The 19177-nt window shown below is 44.0% G+C and overlaps 1 protein-coding gene across 1 annotated transcript in view; it reads left to right on the forward strand.

Annotated features, from left to right (window-relative positions):
- LOC102427937 (kinesin-like protein KIF6) overlaps positions 1–17688 on the forward strand; it is a 60309-nt gene extending 42621 nt beyond the window's left edge. Inside the window, exons 4-7 of the mRNA XM_006106985.1 lie at positions 454–660; positions 10525–10668; positions 11551–11637; positions 17581–17688. Of these exons, the coding sequence (XP_006107047.1) occupies positions 454–660; positions 10525–10668; positions 11551–11637; positions 17581–17688 (546 nt within the window). The remainder of the gene's footprint in view (positions 1–453; positions 661–10524; positions 10669–11550; positions 11638–17580) is intronic.
- Positions 17689–19177: the final 1489 nt, after the last annotated feature.

Consider the following 19177-nt stretch of genomic DNA (forward strand, 5'->3'; position numbering starts at 1 on the left):
CTGGGACCTCCGGTTCTGTGTTAGGTGATAGCAGTGATGCTAGGCATCCTTGTCTACGGGTTGTGTTTACAACTGTGTAATGAATTCTCTCCGTGCATCCATTATCGCCATGATCGCCAGATTGAGCATTTCGATGTGGCTAGCCAAGGTTAAGGTGTGAATTGTTGTCATGTAATGAAATAAAATTGTCATATTAGTAAGAGGACCCAAGCTTTACCGCATTCAAACTCTTTTCTCCTTTCCTGATTTAACCCATCTATATCTGCTACCAGGCATTCAATATGTAAAACAGTTAAAATAATTCATGTAAGGGTCTCAGCTACAAGTGTTTGGTTGTTGTTATTCCATTTGACAGCGCTGGCGTTCATGGGAAATGTCTTATCGGAAATAGAAATTTATATAGGTTGATATTCTTCAACATTTCTCATTGTTCACATTGTTTTTGTTTTGTAGACTCCTATGAACCAAGCTTCCACTCGTTCCCACTGCATTTTCACTATTCATTTGTCAAGCAAAGAACCAGGATCTGCAACTGTCAGACACGCCAAACTTCACCTGGTGGACCTGGCTGGCTCCGAGCGAGTCGCAAAGACTGGAGTAGGGGGCCAGCTCCTGACAGAGGCCAAGTACATCAACCTGTCTCTTCATTACTTAGAACAGGTGAGGTGGGCAGAAGGGGCCATAACTATCCACCATTTGTTGACCGTGTATTTTGCATCTGGCGTTCTCCTGACATTTTGTTTTGCTTTGCTTCTTTTATTGTGGTGAAATATACATAACACAAACATTACTTTTTAATAATTTTTAATCTTCACCTGAGGATATGTTTATTGATTTTAGAGAGAGAGGAAGGGAAAGAGATAAAGAGAAACAGAAAGAGAGAGAAACATCCATGTGAGAGAGAAACATCAATTGGTTGCCTCCATTACGCACCCCAACTGGGGATTGAACCTGCAACCTGGGTATGTGCCCTGACCAGGAATCGAACTGGCCACCTTTCAGTGCACCAGACAACAGCCAACCAACTGAGCCACAGCAGCTAGGGCTATTTTGAATGTCTGAATTTGATTTGGAGGGCAGAGAAAGCTCATCTGAATTTAGCTAAATAAATCTTCCAGGAAAAAAAAATATTATCTTTAAAATGAGTGAATTGAATGAGATTTCTCAAATTCCTATCAGCGCTGAGTATAAGTGCTGGGAGTTGAATGTGAAAGATGGCTACTACTTCCAAATTCTAGAAAGAAGAGAAACATGATCAAAAACTGGAGTGGAGAAATAGAGTATATTGGCAAGGCAGAAGGACTTGTTAATGAGTGACGGAGGCTAAAAGATTTAAGGGGGAAAAGCACCTTTTTAAATTACCTAATGAACCTTTGAGATTGATGTTTTGGTGTCGAACGCTTTGTAATGGTCACGTGGGCTGAAAAAGCGATTGAGAGAAAACCTAGGGAGCTCTGTGTGAACGAGGTGCTCATAGTTACACTCAGCCCAGAGCACAAGGCCACGGGGCACCTCATCGTTCTCGTGTCTCTATAAGAGTCAGCGTTCCTGGGCTCTTTCATCTCAGGTGTTTCTCCTTCTCCTTAACAGAGCTTCTCACTTAGTAAGACACTGAGGAAACATTGAGAGGAAACCATGATGGGCTGTATGCGATGTGCTTTCTGCGAAGAAAGGTACCTCTTTGTTTCAGATGGTAGCACGGCCTGTCATTCCCTCTGTGTCCATCTGTTCATAGAAAATAACGTTCATCAGTTGAACCAGAATTTCCGACAGTTGTCATCACTCAAGAGAAATGCGTTGCCCCTAATCCTTTCTTTTTCTTTGTTTTACACCATCTTTGCAAGCTGCTACTTCCCATTAAAGCTCTTTCTCTCCCCACAAACTTCTCTTCAAAATCCTCGGAGCATCAGCCCCATGGGGGACGCATTGGTGGCCTTGTGGCATTTGATTTTCTGTATAACGACTGCATTGACTTAACAAATACTTATGAGGAGCGCAATGTGCTGAGGTCTGAGCCTGCCCCGGAGCACAGTGGTGAGCAAAACAGAAACAGTCTTTGTCCTGAGGGCCTCGTGGCCAGTGCAGGGAGACACGCGCTGAGTAAGGATGCGCCTGCCGTCCCGGTGAGAGCTGTACAGGGAGAGTCCGAGGAGTGAGAGAGCCGGTCACCGTGCATGTATACAGTGGAGGGAGCGGCCATGGGCTCTCTCAGCGCTGACATTAGGCAGACACCTGCAGAATGAGCAGGAGCAAGCCAGGCCAGAACTGGGTAGAGCCTGGCAGGCAGAGGGGACCGGGAGTCTGTTGGCCCTCGGCTCCCGGCCAGGGCGAGGGCTGCACCAGGGTCGCAGTGACCCTCACATGGCATTCACCACTGGTTCTGAATGTCATTCATCTGTTTCATATTCACCCACTGTATCATTCCAATTGTTAACTATTTGCACTGATATCAGCTAATGGAAAGAGGAGATTAGCATGAGAGGAAAGAGCATTAACATGGAAATGTAGTAGTGGAGGTAGACGTGTGGGGTTAAGTCAGGAAGTAGCTGCCAGAAAGAAAGGAGGTGGGTAATAGAGAAAATTTGGAATTTCACACAGAAAGAGATAAGAGAGAGAACCACAGAGTACACAGAATGAGAATAATAAAAACAGCAGGCAGATACTGTTAATGAAATAACAATTCAAAGACTTTCATAATCAAATTTTCTTTGTGTCTAATGAGACTGGAAGTGTAACACAAATTAGTTTAATTAGCTTCATTCATTCATTTATACATTCAACAACTTGTGATCGCGTGTCCACTGGGTGCTATGAGTTACCTTAGGCAATGGGAATAAATGTGTGATTGAGAATAGGCTGTGCTGTCATGCTCTCCAGGGAAAGAGCAAATCATGTAAGTGACTTCTCACCGTGCAGTACGATAAAAGCTGTAACAGAAATCCATGGGTCAGAAATGAATTACATCCTCTGGGTCTCAGTCACTGTATAAGAGGGAGATGGATTTGGTCTTGGACATTCTGGCGACCTTTGCTCAATAATTAGCTCGCAGTGGCTCTAGAAACTGTGTGGGACTGTAACTGCCCTCGGCCAGAACTGGGAGCCCTCCCACCTGCTCCTGCCCAGGCGTCCCGGGCCGTGCACCTGGCTGGGCGCTTAGGTAAACAGCGCTGTGTGCCAGGGGCTGTTGGTTTTGGAGTTCTCCTGGTGTATGCAGTACTGTCTCCAAAAGTCTCCTCCAAAACATCTTAAACCACAACAACAGGGTAATCTCAGCCCAGAACTCGAGTCCGTGGAGGATAAAGGGGCCGAGCAGACTTGTTCTGACCGTGAGCCTCCCGGGCGCTCCTGGTGTGACGGTCCCACCCGCCCAACACGCAGCGAGAAACCGCCGTGAGCACAGAAACCCGAGTCGGGTCACTCCCGCCAGCGGGCCTCCCGGGTGGGCCTCCGGGGTGTCAGTTTCCACTTGGCCGCCATGGAGCGCTTTGTGCTCAGAAGAGAAGCCCGAGGGTGCCGGTGCCCTGTGACCACGCAGATCCTTTCAGTTTCCCGAGGGCGACTTCTATGCACCTCTGAGCTCTGACAAGTAAACCTCTCTCACTCATTCAGCAGTAAACTGCATTATTGATGTTAGGCATGGCTTTAGGTACTTGGAGGTATGATTACATATAATGTGAGTTTCGCTCTTGTCACTGAAAGAATATCTTCAGGAACATGTTATTGTATTTATACATGAAATCCAACATGGAAGTGAATGTTAAAAAAACAACCCTGGTTGTATGACCACCTCCTTCCCCTTGGGTTCCCGCCCACTGCAGAGCCCACAGCAGCCCCAGCTCTGCTCCTCCCAGGCCCGGCCACTCTGCAGAGCTGGGTTGGGGCTGACTGGGGGCACCTAAGTGCGTCATCATTGAGGTGGTACCTGCTCAGAGTCTCTTCCGAAGAAATGGCCTGTGACTGGGTCTCTGTGGCTAAGACAAGTCTCTACGGCAACGGTTCTCAACCTGTGGGTCGAGACCCCTTTGGCGGTCGAACGACCCTTTCACAGGGGTCGCCTAAGACCATCCTGCATATCAGATATTTACATTACGATTCATAACAGTAGCAACATTACAGTTATGAAGTAGCAACGAAAATAATTTTATGGTTGGGTCACAACATGAGGAACTGTATTTAAAGGGCCAGAAGGTTGAGAACCACTGCTCTATGGGGATCGTAAAGGACATAGTCTGAAGATGCCTCCACATCCATTGCCTTCTGTTTACTAAGAACTAACCCAAAAACGATCTCTATTGATCTCCAAGCATTTCTGAGAGCCAGGCAGGCATTCTCATCCCACTGTCACAGGTGGGGATTTTGCAGGTGAAGCAACTGAGGCTAATACATTTAAGAGATTTACCTAAGATCACACAAGTGGGGAAGCTGGATTCCGACTCCAAATCCTGGGTTCTTTCTTTTCTCAGGAACTGACTTCATTTCCCCAATTTTTAAAGACTGTATTTTCTAATCTATACTCCCATTTTGAATTTTAATTATTTCCTTTAACAATTTTAGAGCCCTTTCTGGGGAGGACATTGGGATTACCTCCGTGTACACCACTCATTCCAGGGGTAGCAGCCAGGAGCCCATCCCAGCTCCAGGAGTGGACCCTGACTGGTTGGAACCTGTCTTTCTCCAGGCTGCAGTGATTGGTTCCTGGATGAGCCCATGACCCCAAGCTGCAGTGATTGGTTCCTGGATGAGCCCATGACCCCAAGCTGCAGTGATTGGTTCCTGGATGAGCCCATGACTCCAGGCTGCAGTGATTGGTTCCTGGATGAGCCCATGACCCCAGGCTGCAGTGATTGGTTCCTGGATGAGCCCATGACCCCAAGCTGCAGTGATTGGTTCCTGGATGAGTCCATGACCCCAAGCTGCAGTGATTGGTTCCTGGATGAGTCCATGACCCCAAGCTGCAGTGATTGGTTCCTGGATGAGCCCATGACCCCAAGCTGCAGTGATTGGTTCCTGGATGAGCCCATGACCCCAGGCTGCAGTGATTGGTTCATGGGTGGATCCATGACCCAAGTTGGTCCCTAGAGAAGCTGATTGGGGAAAAAAAAGGCCCTTTCTCACCTCAGTTATGAATAAGGAAGTTAGTAACTGGGCATTTGGCAGCCATCCTATGCCAGGAGGAGAGGCAGACTTCTCCTATGTGAAAGACAGAGCAGAGATACGGGCATAACTGAGTCTTTGGTGGTAGCACTGAGCCAATCAATTTCCCTTATGATTAAAGCCAACTCAAATTATGTTTTCTCTTGCTGCAACAAAAGACAAGTTAGCTAACACCACTTAGTGTCGACAGGAAGTTTAATATGTTCTCCTTTATGTTGTCTAAGTTGTCAATAAAGCTGTTGAATAGAGGAGATATCAATATTATTTCTTGGAGCAGGGAAAAATAGTGACATTTGTTTTATGAAAACTTCGACGTATTTAGAACATTGTTAGATATTTAACTGGTGATTCATAAACACTAGTGCCACTCTCTCTGCACGTCTGTCAGACCTGCCTTGCCGCTCTCAGATACTTCATTGTCTGCTTGGCTCCACTAGTGCCCTGGGCGGCCACCTGGCCACTCAGACTTGGGTCTGGCCCACTTCCTTTCCAATTACATTGAAATTCGTTCTCAAAAATCCCATTGCATGCGAGTGACCCTCACACTGCTTCCCAGTGAACTAATTAATCTGCTCATTTATCTGTTCAGATTAATTTAACAAAAATGTGGTGAGCACATGTTGAACACATGGTGAGCACGCGTCTGACCACACCACCACACTCTGCAAGCGCTGCAATATCCCCACTTGCCACTGAGACATAAAGTCCTAGATTCCCGAAGCTTCCCTGCAGCTGCTGCAGAAAAGACAGATGCCTTTGTTACCACACTGTCCTGTAAATCTGATCGTCCTCAGGGCCACCACCCTCCTTGCTCACCTCCAGATCCCACACAGGTGTCTGCTCCATGGAGCTACATCTCAGGCAAAACGTGAGTTGCAAGAGAGACTAGGAAATGTAATTTTACAGGAACTAAAACTAGAATAGGGGTTGTCTTGAGAGCTGAGTGAGACGATTTGGTTTCTGCCACACGTACTGGCCACTGGGCACTGTTCCAGGCAGTGGAGATAGAGCAATGAACAGGAGAAACAAAGTCCCTGGCCTGTGGAGAGAAAGCCTAGGGGGGAGGCAGATAACTAACAAGTTCATGAAATTTCTGCTAGTGATAAGTGCCCGAAGAAAAATGGAATGGAGTAACAACTTAGAGATAGGGATGTTGCTTTTTATAGGGATTTGAGGGAAGCCCTGTGAATAAGTGAAGTTTGAGTAAAGATTTGATGAGAAGCAGGAAGCTGTATGAAAATCTGCGGTGCCCTAGCTGGTGTGGCTCAGTGGATAGAGCGTCAGCCTGTGGACTGAAGGGTCACGGGTTTGATTCTGGTCATGGGCACATGCCCAGGTTGCTGGCTCAATCCCCAGTAGGGGGCGTGCAGGAGGCAGCCGATCAATGATTCTCTCATTATTGATGTTTCTTGCCCTTCCTCTCCCTTCCTCTCTGGAATCAATAAAAGTATATTAAAAAAGAAAAAAGAAAATCTGGAGCAAGAATATTTCAGGTAAAAGGAGCAGTTCAAAGGCTGTGAGGTGGTCAGCTCGGCATGGCAAGGGCGGTGGGAGCAATGGACGTACGACGGGAGATGAGGTCAGATAGGTAGACAGGGACCGGACCGCACAGGAGTGGGGGCATGATACTAAGTGTCTCGTGAAAGTTGTAAGCAAGGCAGTGACTTGATGTGACTTACATTTCTTAAGGACCCCTCTGGCTGCTCTGTGGAGAGCAGACCATGTGAGGGCAAAAGGAGAAGCCAGGAGACTGATTCAAAGACCTGTGCCGTTGTCCCCGGAAGGAAGATGGAGGCTTGGGCTGGAGTGGTGGCAGAGAGGTGGGGAAAAGTGGTCCAGTTCTGGGTGTGTTTTATAGTTAAACCCATTAGAAAGTTGCTCGTGATCAGATGTTGGAGGTGAGGGGAAATAAGACATGATACCTGAGATTTTGGACTGAGCCAGTAAGTAGATGGTGGTGCCATTAATAATAATGAGGAAGGCCCTAACCCAGTGGTTCTCAACCTTCTGGCCCTTTAAATACAGTTCCTCGTGTTGTGACCTAACCATAAAATTATTTTCGTTGCTACTTCATAACTGTAATGTTGCTACTGTTATGAATCGTAATGTAAATATCTGATATGCAGGATGGTCTTAGGCGACCCCTGTGAAAGGGTCGTTCGACCTCCAAAGGGGTCGCGACCCACAGGTTGAGAACCACTGCCCTAACCAGTTTGGCTCAGTGCGTTGGCCTGCGGACTGAAGGGTCCCAGGTTCAATTCCGGTCATGGGCATGTACCTTGGTTGCGGGCACATCCCCAGTAGTGGGTGTGCAGGAGGCAGCTGATCGATGTTTCTCTCTCATTGATGTTTCTAACTCTCTATCCCTTTCCCTTCCTCTCTGTAAAAAAATCAATATGGACATAAGACACTGGGGGGTAGGGGAGGCCGGGGGATTGTCAAGGACGGGGGAAAAAAAAGGGAGACATATGTAATACTCTTTGTAATACTTTAAGCAATAAAAAAAAGAGAAAAGAAAAGAAAAAAAAGAATAAACTTACTTTTACTTACAAAAAAAAGAAAAGAAAAGAGGGGGTGAATAAGGACTCATATACTAGTAATAGGAGGAAACATGGAAGGGAAGAATACTGAGGAAGGTAAAAGGACTTAACCCTAGACAAAAAATAAATAAATTTTAAAAATGCAAAAAAAATTAAAAATAATAATAATGGGTAAAGTCTGGGAAAGAATCAGGTTTAGCGGTAGAGGGGAGAGAATGTAAAGAATAGACATCCAAGATGTAGAGTTGCCATAGGGGTAAGCTCAGGGAAGAGGTGAGGCCGATGATGTCAGCTGGGGAGGCATCAGGATATAGATGTTCTTAAGGCCAGGAGATTGGATGAGTTTACACAGGGAGAGAGTGTAGGTAAGAAAAAGAAGAGGATCAAGGATGGAGCCCTGGACCACCCCAAAATTTATAATTTGGGAAGACGAAAAGGAAGCATTCATTGCCTAGTTTTTAAGAAAGGTGAAAAACAGGGAAGTGTGGTGTCCTGATTACTAAGTGAATAATACTTCCTAAAGGAGGTACTTTATAGATTCAGAGGTCTAATAAGATGGCAATTGATGCTTTTGGTTCAGTGGGGGTTGGTGATGACCTTGCAAAGAGCCACCTTAGTTTAGTACCTATAGTGGGCATGCAGGATGGGAATGATCCAGGAAAGGAAGAGAAATCAATTAGAGGAAAGAGGGGTTAATTATAGAAGTGAAACAGGTGAGAAGAGAGGAAGGCTAAGGTGGAGTGCTGGCCTTACACAGGAGCAGGGCAGTAACTGGAGGAGGGTAGAATGTGGATTTAGTGACAGGTCAGGAGATGGTCTTGGTCAGGCTGCTGACATCTAGTAAGAAGGGTGTGTGGCTGTCAGCTCAGATTGAAGGCGGGAGAGGAGGCTGGTAGAGGTTTGAAACAAAAGAATATGGTGTGACAGCCTCCTTTCTGAGAGTGGAAAAGTGATTTTTTTTGAGAGAGAGAGAGAGAGAGAGAGAGAGAGAGAGAGAGAGAGAGAGAGAAATATCACAGGATTTCTGGTTTGCAGTGAAGTCAGTGGTCATGAATTTCAAGGAGACCAGTGTGTAAGGTCTATGTTTTTGCTCATAACAGCCTTCACAGATAATGCTCTAATATTGTTTTGTAAAAGAAAGGAGTAGAAGAAGTTCTGATGGTGGCGATTGCACGCCGGGAGAGGGCAATGGCAGATGTTGGCAGTATTTTCAAGAGCCAGGGCGTTGTGGTGCCCCTGAAGTCACATCTGTGGGCCACTTATTCCTGATGCTTTGCAGTGGCCATCCTAGCACTGGATTCATCTTCCCAGGAAAACCCTGCACCCCTAGTGGCTCCTGTGGGGACAACCCACAGCAGCCTTTCATTCATCTACCATCCACCCTTCTAGTATCTTCCTTTTAAGTACCTAAGACACTCAGGACTAAGATGAACAAGCCTTAGTTGAATCAACATAAATGACCCCTATCACTTAAAATGATAGCAAACATGTAGACTGCACTTATAGGCTAGGTACTACTCAAATTTGTACATTTCACTCTTTTAATCTTCCCAGCTACCTCTGAGGTAGGCACTATCTTTTCCCTGTACTATAGATGAGGAGACTGAGGCATGACCCTGTAAGGCTAGAGTTTGGACCTGGACAGTCTGGCACCAGAATCTAACCTCTATTGCCTGTTTTTTATTGTTTGTTCTGTGGTCTATGAATCTGTAAATTTTATTTTTTTTAATTACTCAGAAACATGTATACACTACAGTGAGATTTTAGTACCATATTAAAGTTTACATTTTGATCTCCAATTAAAGATTTCACTTTCATGAATAGATGCCTGTTATAAAGCTGAGATCTTTGTAATTCTAGAGGCAAGTGTAATTTCCTCATCAAGTTTATAACTGTTTCAAATATTGAAGGCTTTAAGCACAGGCCTGCTGGAAATTTTATAATTAAAAATAAATCAGCAGCCCCGCTGGAGTGGCTCAGTTGGTTTAGCGTCCTCCTGTGCACCGAAAGGTTGCTGGTTCAACTCCTGGCAAGGGCGCATACCCAGGTTGCGAGGTTGCTGGTTCGATCCCTGGTCAGGGCATGTATGGAAGCAACCAGTCGATGTTTCTCTTTCACAATGATCTCTCTCTCTCTCTCTCTCTCTCTCTCTCTCTCTCTCTCTCTTTCTCTCGGCATACCCTTGAGTGAGGATTAAGTAAATAAATAAACAAACAAATAAATCACCAATGAAGCGAAGCAGCTTCTAATAAATCAATATGTAGTTTTTGCTGTTAAACTAATGTTTAATTTTGATTTGCTTACAGATTTGAGTTTATTAGTTTAAAGCCAATTATATTAGTAAAAATTATCATTTCAAAGTCTTAAAAATATACAATTTTGTGAATTCAAAATTTTTACTTCTCTGGTTAAGGCTACTTCAAATATAAAAGGTATCAAAAGGGTACTGATCTGCCTCTTTTAACTTGAAGATGAGAGACAGACCAAGTTTGGTAGGATTTCTCAAAACCGGCATTATTTCCTCTTGAGTCTTTATATGAATTTCCAAGTGGCTGCAAACAGAACACTAGTGTGGCCAGTTCTGTACAAGCTGTATCATGTGTCCAGAAATTGCAGAGTTCGCCGTGGTATGTTTTTGCTACATTTGCTTCATTCCATCCTCACCGTTACTGCACTGGATGTTGTGAAGATATTTCTCCTGAGCCCGAGTCCTGGGCATCTCCCTGCATTGCTTCACCTTTCCCTGTGGATTCTCATCGCAGTTGCTGCTCAGTTGGCCAATGTACGTGTACTGCCAGGCTGGTGACATGATTTGTCCGCCCTGCCACAGGTCATCATCGCGCTTTCAGAGAAGCACCGTTCGCACATCCCCTACAGGAACTCCATGATGACCAGTGTCCTGAGAGACAGTTTGGGAGGGAACTGCATGACGACCATGATCGCCACGCTCTCTCTGGAGAAAAGGAACATCGACGTATGTTGGCCCTTCTTTCTGGAGCTCTCAGTCTGAGTTATTAATGTTAGTCTGTGTGCAGAGTCGAGGGTCCTGGGTGGGTTTCTATCTTTTCAGCTGGGTTAGGGTATGCCTTCAGGTTAGATACATCCTACAGAATCCACAGCTTTGCATTATTTGTCAGCATTAGAATGACCCCACTTGAGAATTGACTTCACGTAGCACAGGATGGTTTCAGAAGACCTGCTGATGGGTGGTTCGCTACCTTGGCAGAGTCATGCGAGAAGAGACGTCAGCTTCCCCTGCCCCTCTCACTCTGGCTTACTGAGATACCTGGGAGCCATCTCCGAGACGTGTCCCTCAGCATGTCGCTGGGCACAGTACCCAGGATGCTTGGGCAGGACTCGCTACCGAATGGCTTCCCTGGGTCGCTTTAGAGATCTAGCTGATGTTTCATGCATTTCGGTTTAATGTTTGTGGTCCAGACTTTCTCTGAAAGCGGAAGTGGCAGGTGCCTCTCCAAACAAGGCCGAGCCCCGCCCGCCCTGCACCGTGCTTCTCTTTTTGGTTTCTTACAAACATTTCTTTTGTCATCTTTCATGCGTATGGACCAGGGCACCTGCTATGGTTGTGATGGGCATGTGCGGCTCTGCTTTAACAATCAGCAGTAGAAACACATGCCAGTTGCCACTTAGGACGTCGGGCTCTCCCACACCTTTGGCACTGACCATTTTATTAAGCCCAGTCAACACCTTAATAAAAGATACTGTTCTAGAGCAAAGCTCCCTAACCTGGAGGCACGTTTCCTTACTGTGTTTCATGCACATCGCTCTTCAGATGTGCATCTTTCCCTTTCCATCTCTCTGTGCCGTGACAGTTTAAGGCGTTGTTTTCCTTTCTCAGGAGTCTATATCTACCTGCAGATTTGCACAGCGGGTGGCGCTCATCAAGAATGAAGCTGTTCTTAATGAAGAAATTGACCCCAGACTGGTAAGCAACTTTTAGCTGACTGTGTTTTAAAAAATCAAAGTACTATATCAAAGATTAGCTACACTCTGGGGGCACTTACTCCGCCTAACCAGGCAATGTTCTAAGTCAGTGGTTCTCAACCTGTGGGTCGCAACCACCTTATGAGTAGATGCCATTTCTAGCTCCATCTTACAAATGGCAAAACTGAAACACAGAAATGATAAATAACTTGCTCAGAGTCAGGGTGCTCATAGGTAGCAGAACCAGGATTCAGACACAGACAGCCTGACTCAAGGGCCTGTGCTCTTACCTGCAGTCCCCCATTCCTCCACTAGGGAGGCGTGCATGAGTTCTGAGGACGTACACAGTGGAATCATAGTTACATTTATATGCAGGTTGTAGCCTCTCAAAAATGCTTAACTTTCTATAGACAATAATAATAGACCATCTTGTGAAAAGCTTGTAGAGAAAAAGAAGTCCTCGTGGTTATAAAATAGGACCCTATTTTGCATAACTGTTATTTTTCTAGAGATTTAAAAACATTTATAATGGTTTGATCCATGGAAAACTGGCCAAGCTTCTAGTTTTATAACAGTGAATTGTACTTTATCAAAGTGATTTTTTAGGCAAAAAAATATTTGCAAGTTACATGATTCAGCTACTCATAAACACAGATATTTCCTTTTTTCTCTATTTTGTTAGTCTTCCATGAATGAAATGAAATGTGGAATTCACTCATGCCAACACTGAAAATATTGACATAAAATATTTCAATTTTGTAAAACTCCAAAATTTAGATTATATTCCTTTGCAAGTCACTCAGCTTTCTTTCTTTCTTCTTTTCTAGAAAATAAGCTGGTGTAAGCTTAATAGTGTGCATTGTAAAAAAATAAAAAAATAAAATGTGTAAGCTTACCAACAGTGTTACAAATTTCTCAAATTCCAAAAGAAAAATCTCAAATTCACCATTACCCATATTAACTACTTCCTCTTGCTTGCTTGCCCTTCCTCCCTGAAATCATTCCTCTGGAGGGCAGAGGAGGAGGGGGAAGAGGAGGGGGGGAGGAGGAGGAGGAGGGGGAGGAGGAGGAGGAGGAGGAGAGAATGGTGGGTCTGTGTTCTATCCCCTGATGTAATTCTCTCCAGGAGAAACCAGTGGGTGGGGAAGGATCTATTCCCAGCACAGGCCCTGGTCGGATACAGCGTCCCACGGGCCCACTGGACAGGGGAGGCAATGTTCAGAGGAACTGAGTCCAGTGGAACTGAACTCCTGGGATGAATGTCCTGCTGCTTGAACCCTGTCAACAGCCCTGAAACATTACTGCGCAGGAGGAAGACAGTAATGGGTTATTAGCCAGAAGCCAAAAAATTGAAGGAAAATAAACATATTAGACATTTAGTTAGTTTTTTTTTAATTTGGCTAAAGAGACTTTTCTTTAAAGGAACTTGAGGAATTTGAAGAAAGGTAAACATTATCATGTGTTTGATGTAGGTCTGTGAGAAATTTAAAAACAAGCGTCCAAAGCTAGTAGCCGATAATTGCACAAATGTGGAGGCCTTCCTGGTGCAGAATGATCTGTGAAGTGTTATTCCCTGGTCTCTTTTATAATCGCTTCTAAAGCCTGATAGTACTGTTCATTACCTTATGTATTTCTGAAGCACAAGTGACAATTGAACATTTGTCCTCAAAACCACCCCAAATACCGCTTGAGTGGGATTTCCTATATCTCACTCTCAAAATTTCATGGCAAATGTGGACCCGCCCTGTCAGCTTGGATCAGCACGGATCTGACTTGCTTTCTTTATGAGAATTAGTGCCTCAGAGAGACAGGTGATGAAGGAACTGGAACCAGCCAGAGTCTGCGCTCACTGGGCATGCGTCAGATCTCGGGATGGCCCTCATTCTGAAGTCCCCGCGGTGACTCGAGGGGGAAGTGTGGCTGTCATAATTTCAAAATCCTGAAAAGTTGGCTGAGTTTTAAGATTTTTGTTCAGTAAAACAGAAGATAATTTGTTAGATTTTACTTTGAAAGCCTCGGTAGAAGTAGAGAGCATGGCATCAAGATCAACTTAGTAGAGGGAGGGTACACATGAATGACTCACATAGTTCTGTCCAAGGCTTTCATTCTGCATAGCTTGATGATTTTAAGAATGTTTTTAAAAAGAAGTAAGTAACCAAAACCCACTCAGTTCTGCACATTTAAATGAAATTCTAGGAACATTGACATGTTCAAAATATTCCTATCATCTTCTTTGGAACTTCTCTTGATGTGATACTGATAATATGGATACATAAAAATGTAACAAGCATTTTCTGTGAATTTACTTAAAATATATATGTCTGAGGCTGGAGGAAGTAGGGGACTTCTCCGGGGCCCAGAAACAAAGCTGAGGCTGCAGTTGTCATGGAAACAAAGGGTGAAGGGGGTTCAGAGGCAGAGAGGTCAAAGCCTGAGAAGGCAGATGATGAACCTAAGGCAGCTCTTCCCCCCGCTCCCCAACCTAAAACCAGCGAAAGTTCGAACCTGAAAGGAAAGAGACTGTTCACTTGGCCTAGACTCCGCGTAGAATAAAACATGGCTTCACTGAAAATTCGAAATCCCAAGGCTCTGCCTCTCATGAGTTTGAAGTTCAAATTTGAACTTGGTCTAGTAACATCTAAGCCAAGAAGTTGGAACATAAACAATTAAGTAAATCCACACAAGAGAAGTACAGAAATTAAAAAGTATAAAAACTAGTAAAAATAAAAGGAAAAGAAAGATACAGTGTGGAGAGAAACAGAACCTGGAGTTTATTTTTAATATGAACAAATCTCTGGAAAGACTAATGAAAAATCAATAAAGAAAGCACAAATTGATATAACAGTACTTGGAATGCAAGGGGGACTTAACATTATATACAGTAACTATCTTAAAATAATAATAAAGTACTTTGAATGACTTTATGGTATAAATGTGAAAACTTAAAACAAAATGGAGAACTTCCTAGAAAAACATAACACTGAAACTAAAGCAAGAAAAATTGTAAAGCGTGAATAGATCTACAACTAATAAATACATTGACTCCGTAATAACAAAGCTACCATAAAGAGAAAAGGGGGAAAGAGAGGAAGGGAAGGAGGGAAGGACCAGACTCAATATATTTTATGTTCATCAAATATTGAAGGAAGAATAAAAATTGTATTTAACCTAATTGTTATTTTAGCAACTTCGTATTATGATCGGTCATATGATCATTAATATAGTGTGTGTTATCATGACCTAGTTGGGCTTATTTCAGGAATTTAAGGATAATCTATCATTAGAAAATAAATGAATGTATAGTAAAATCAACATAACCATGGAAAAAATAAATACCAAATTTAGGGTAATGGTAATGGAGAATTCACTGAGGGCAGGCTACACAGCACGAGGGCTTCAAAGAGTCTGTCATGTTTTATTTCTTAAGCTTAGTAGTGGGTACAAGGTGTTCTTATACCTTTTTGTTTATCTGAGGTGGTTCATACTAACAAAAAAATTACACAAATCAGGGGATTCGTCACATTTACAGCTTAAAAGAGAAAAATTACATGATCACATCACCAGATGTAGAAAAAGGTATTTGATAACATTAAACATTCATATATAGTTTGAAAAGACTCATCAAACTTTAATCAAATTTATTTTACTCAAATTTATTTCCTGTTAAAATTTGAGGAGGGCCTTTGGCAGAATTTCATGAGCTGGGTCTAAAATTTATATAAAAGAGCAAATGACCAAGAATAGCCAAGTCTATTTGGAAAAGAACAAGATGGAAGGGACTTGTATGTAGATGCCAAAATGTCTTCTTAAGCTATAGCAGTGGCCGGCAAACTCATTAGTCAACAGAGCCAAATATCAACAGTACTTCTTCAAAATAGACTCGCCCAGGCCGAAAACTGACTTCTGCGCATGGGCCACGAAGTTACAATTGCACTGTACGTGCGCCCACACGTGGTATTTTGTGGAAGAGCCACACTCAAGGGGCCAAAGAGCCGCATGTGGCTCACGAGCCACAGTTTGCCGACCACGGAGCTGCTATAGTAATTAAAGCAGTGTGGTATTGCCATACGTATAGTCAAGCAGACAAATGTTTTTAACTAATAGCCTAGAAAAAGACACATTTATATATGGAAACATGTTATATCATAGAATTATAATAGCAAAGCTTGTATGGTTAGCTGTATTAAAAATAAATTTAAAATAGATCCGTATATTAGACTTTGTACAAAATAAAATCAACCTAAATGTGAAAAGCAAAACTTTAAAACTTTTATAAGAACACATAGGAAAATATTCCTTTGGTTTTAGGTAAAATAGATTTTCTTTCAGAAGACACAGAAATCCAACTCATAAGGGAAGAAGTTGATAATAGAATTATATTGAAATTTAAAATTTTCATTTACCAAAAAGAACACCACAAAGTGAAAAAAATATGACATAGATTGGGATAAAATATGTGTGTTGCATAAAACTAATAAAGGGTGTGCATCCAGAATATATAAAGAAGCTGTAAATGAATAAGGAAGGAGAAAAACAAACTCAACTGAATATGAGCAAGAATATGAATAAATAATCCACAGGAGAGGAGATCCAAAGAGCCAATATATATTCATGCACAGATGACCAGCCTCTCTAATAATCATGAAAATGCAGATTAGAACTGATTGAGATACCTGGTGGACAAAATTAAAGGGTCTGTCTTTAGCGTACATAGTGGCAATAATGTGGGGAAATGAACCGATACATAGCTGTTGAGAATGGAAATCTATACAGCCACTCTGAAGAGCAGTCTAACCCCATGTATTGAAGGGAATATGCAATACTCTACAGCAGTGGTTCCCAATGTGGGGCACACGCCCCACAGGGGGGCAATTTGATTTTTTAAGCGGGACAATTTGAGAATGAGTTATTAACAGTGAATTTTTTGCATTTCTTATGGTTCTAGGGCCTCATATACAGTATCTAAATATATATTGTGACATATTTATGCATTTCAGTTCTCTAGTATATGTTTTGAAATTTCATTTGCTATTTTTTCATATCACTTCGTATTATTATTTTTAAAACAATTTCTTAGTGACTTCTTCCTCAGTACTTCAACTGTCCTTTTGTTCTTTTATTTTCTCTTTCATTGATGCCATGTTCTTTGAAGCTTGTTTAGACCAAGTTGATGGTCTTTTAGGCTTCCTCCATGTGAATAGGAGTTCACTTTTTGAATAATAAGAATTATATGTCACAGTGAGGGCATCAGGATTTTAGAGATGCGTAGGTGGGGCATGGCCAAAAAAAGGTTGGAACCACTGCTCTACACCCATGCAATTCTAAGTGCTCACTCTGAAGAAACTCACATACATGCCAGAGACTTATCATGGTCACACAGCACTGTTTATAACAACAAAGGTAAAAATTCTAAGTGTCCCTCAGCAGGAGACATGAATAAATAAACTGTGATCTATTCCTTTACTGAAATACTATATACCCAATGGAAATTAACAATATAATTAACCTCAGAAATATAATGTGTGTGGGGGGGGAATGAATTGCACTTACATGCTATATAGTAACATTTACATAAAGTTGAAGGCGTGCACAATGAAACCATATGTTACTACAGTTCCATCCGTACACATGGAGTAAATACGTGAACATATGGGGAATGCTCCCCGCTACATGCAGTTAGCGATCACCCCAGAAAGGACAGAGGGATAGAGGAATAAGGGGTTCCACTTATGTCAGTAATGTCGTATTTGTTAAAAAGAATTCTAAAACTATCTTAAATAATACGCTAAGATTTCACAAAGCTCGGTGGGAGGTATGGGAGTGCCTTTTCTATCATTGTCTGTACCCTTTTGCACCCTCCAAGCAGGTTATAACTTGGAGAGATGTGTGTCTCGGTCACCGAGTCCCCGGAGGAGCTGACAGTCGCTCTGGCCTTGCCTTGCAGATGATCGCACGCCTGCAGAAGGAAGTCCAGGAACTGAGGGATGAGCTGGCCCTGGTCACGGGGGAGCCGAGGACCGAGGCACTCACAGAGGCGGAGCTCCTCCTGTAAGCCCGCAGACTTGCTTGCTTCCTCTCTGACCGTGAGAGTTTGTGTTAACGTCTTTGTTGGCCCTAACGTTATGAATGCACCTAAAAGCATGAAGGTCTCCGGGGTCGGCCTGCAGTTGCACTCCGGCGCCAGTTGGGAGTGGCAGCTCGCCATGGAAAGCTGGCGAGGCTGGCAGGGTTCTTGTTGCCCGGGGCCGGGGGGAAGTAGGGGCAGAGCATGGAGAGGGTGGGCATGTCTCCTCGTGCAGCTGAAGAAAGGGCTTGCCTCGCAGTCATGCAATTGTAAAACCGTCCACCAGTGCTGTGCCTCAGACCTGAAAGGAGCTCAGCAGACGTCCCTGTATTCAGCAACATCTTGCTGCCGGCTCCAGTTTACCCCGGCAAAGCAGGCTCCCCTTTCGTAAGTAGACGGCCCATACAGTACAGTTCAAACACCCAGAACGGGGCTGAAAGCAGGTATTCAGGGCCCCAGACAAGGTGGCTTCGTTCCAGCCTTCTGATGCGTGGCCACGTGGCACATCAGGGCCCGATCACGTGGCACGTCAGGGCCATGTGGCTCCTGTCCCCTCTCCGGTCCGGGGCCCTCCTTGTGTGTGTGCTGCATGTGAAGCCTTTGTGGAGTGGTATCATGGCCCAGGCTGAGGGGGTGGCAGTTTCTACTTCCAAACTGGAAACAGAGCTGCACAAGCTCTTTCTCAAGGGATGTGGCTGTTTCACCTCACCTTCTCCCAGAGGAGAGAACGGTAAACAGTAGAGACAATGAAAATATTTCCTTTAAACTATTCCGTGGCTGCCCCTGGCGGTAAGTCTAAAGCAAGCTTTCTGTTGTGCACTAAGCAGTTACTCCTCCAGACAGCGTTTCCAAATTCTAGAACACTGTGTTTAATACTACGAGGGGCCCTTCAGGTTGTTCTTACAAAACTGCTTTGTGGGAAGTACGCAGCTACGCTGAAATATATTGCCAAAACTCACATTTTAAAAAAATGTCATGTCATGACCTTGCAATACCTTGCGATACCTTAGATATTGAGAACCCGAGTGAGAATTCCTTCGCCATGGTCCTCCCTTCGCCTCAGACAGGGACTACCAAACATGACCTTGAAGATGGCGCTTCAGAATTTTTATTTATGTCAGGGTCCAGCCAGGAAGAAAAATCATTCTAGACCTTTCCACGAAAGGCATCTAAGAGAGGAAATGCACTGTGTGGGAGGTGGTCTTGAGGCCATGCTGTAGCATCCCGAGGTCAGGACCAGTGGGATCTCTCCTCCAGGACCCAGGGGACAAGGGGAGAAGTTGTGATGCCAATGCCTGAGCCTGGAGCTGGCCAGTGGGAGCTGGCCCATGATGCAGGCTGCCCGGTGGAAGCTGGGTTGCTGACCAGGCATCCTCCCAGCAAGGACCCCTAGCTGCTCCCTCCGCTCCCCTCCACGCTCCCCCAGTGCCTCCCATAGGCTGAACGCACCCAGAAGCCAGCTGTTAAAGGGGTCAGG

The sequence above is a fragment of the Myotis lucifugus genome, unplaced genomic scaffold (assembly GCF_000147115.1).
Source record: "Myotis lucifugus unplaced genomic scaffold, Myoluc2.0 scaffold_964, whole genome shotgun sequence".
Lineage (NCBI taxonomy): Eukaryota > Metazoa > Chordata > Mammalia > Chiroptera > Vespertilionidae > Myotis > Myotis lucifugus.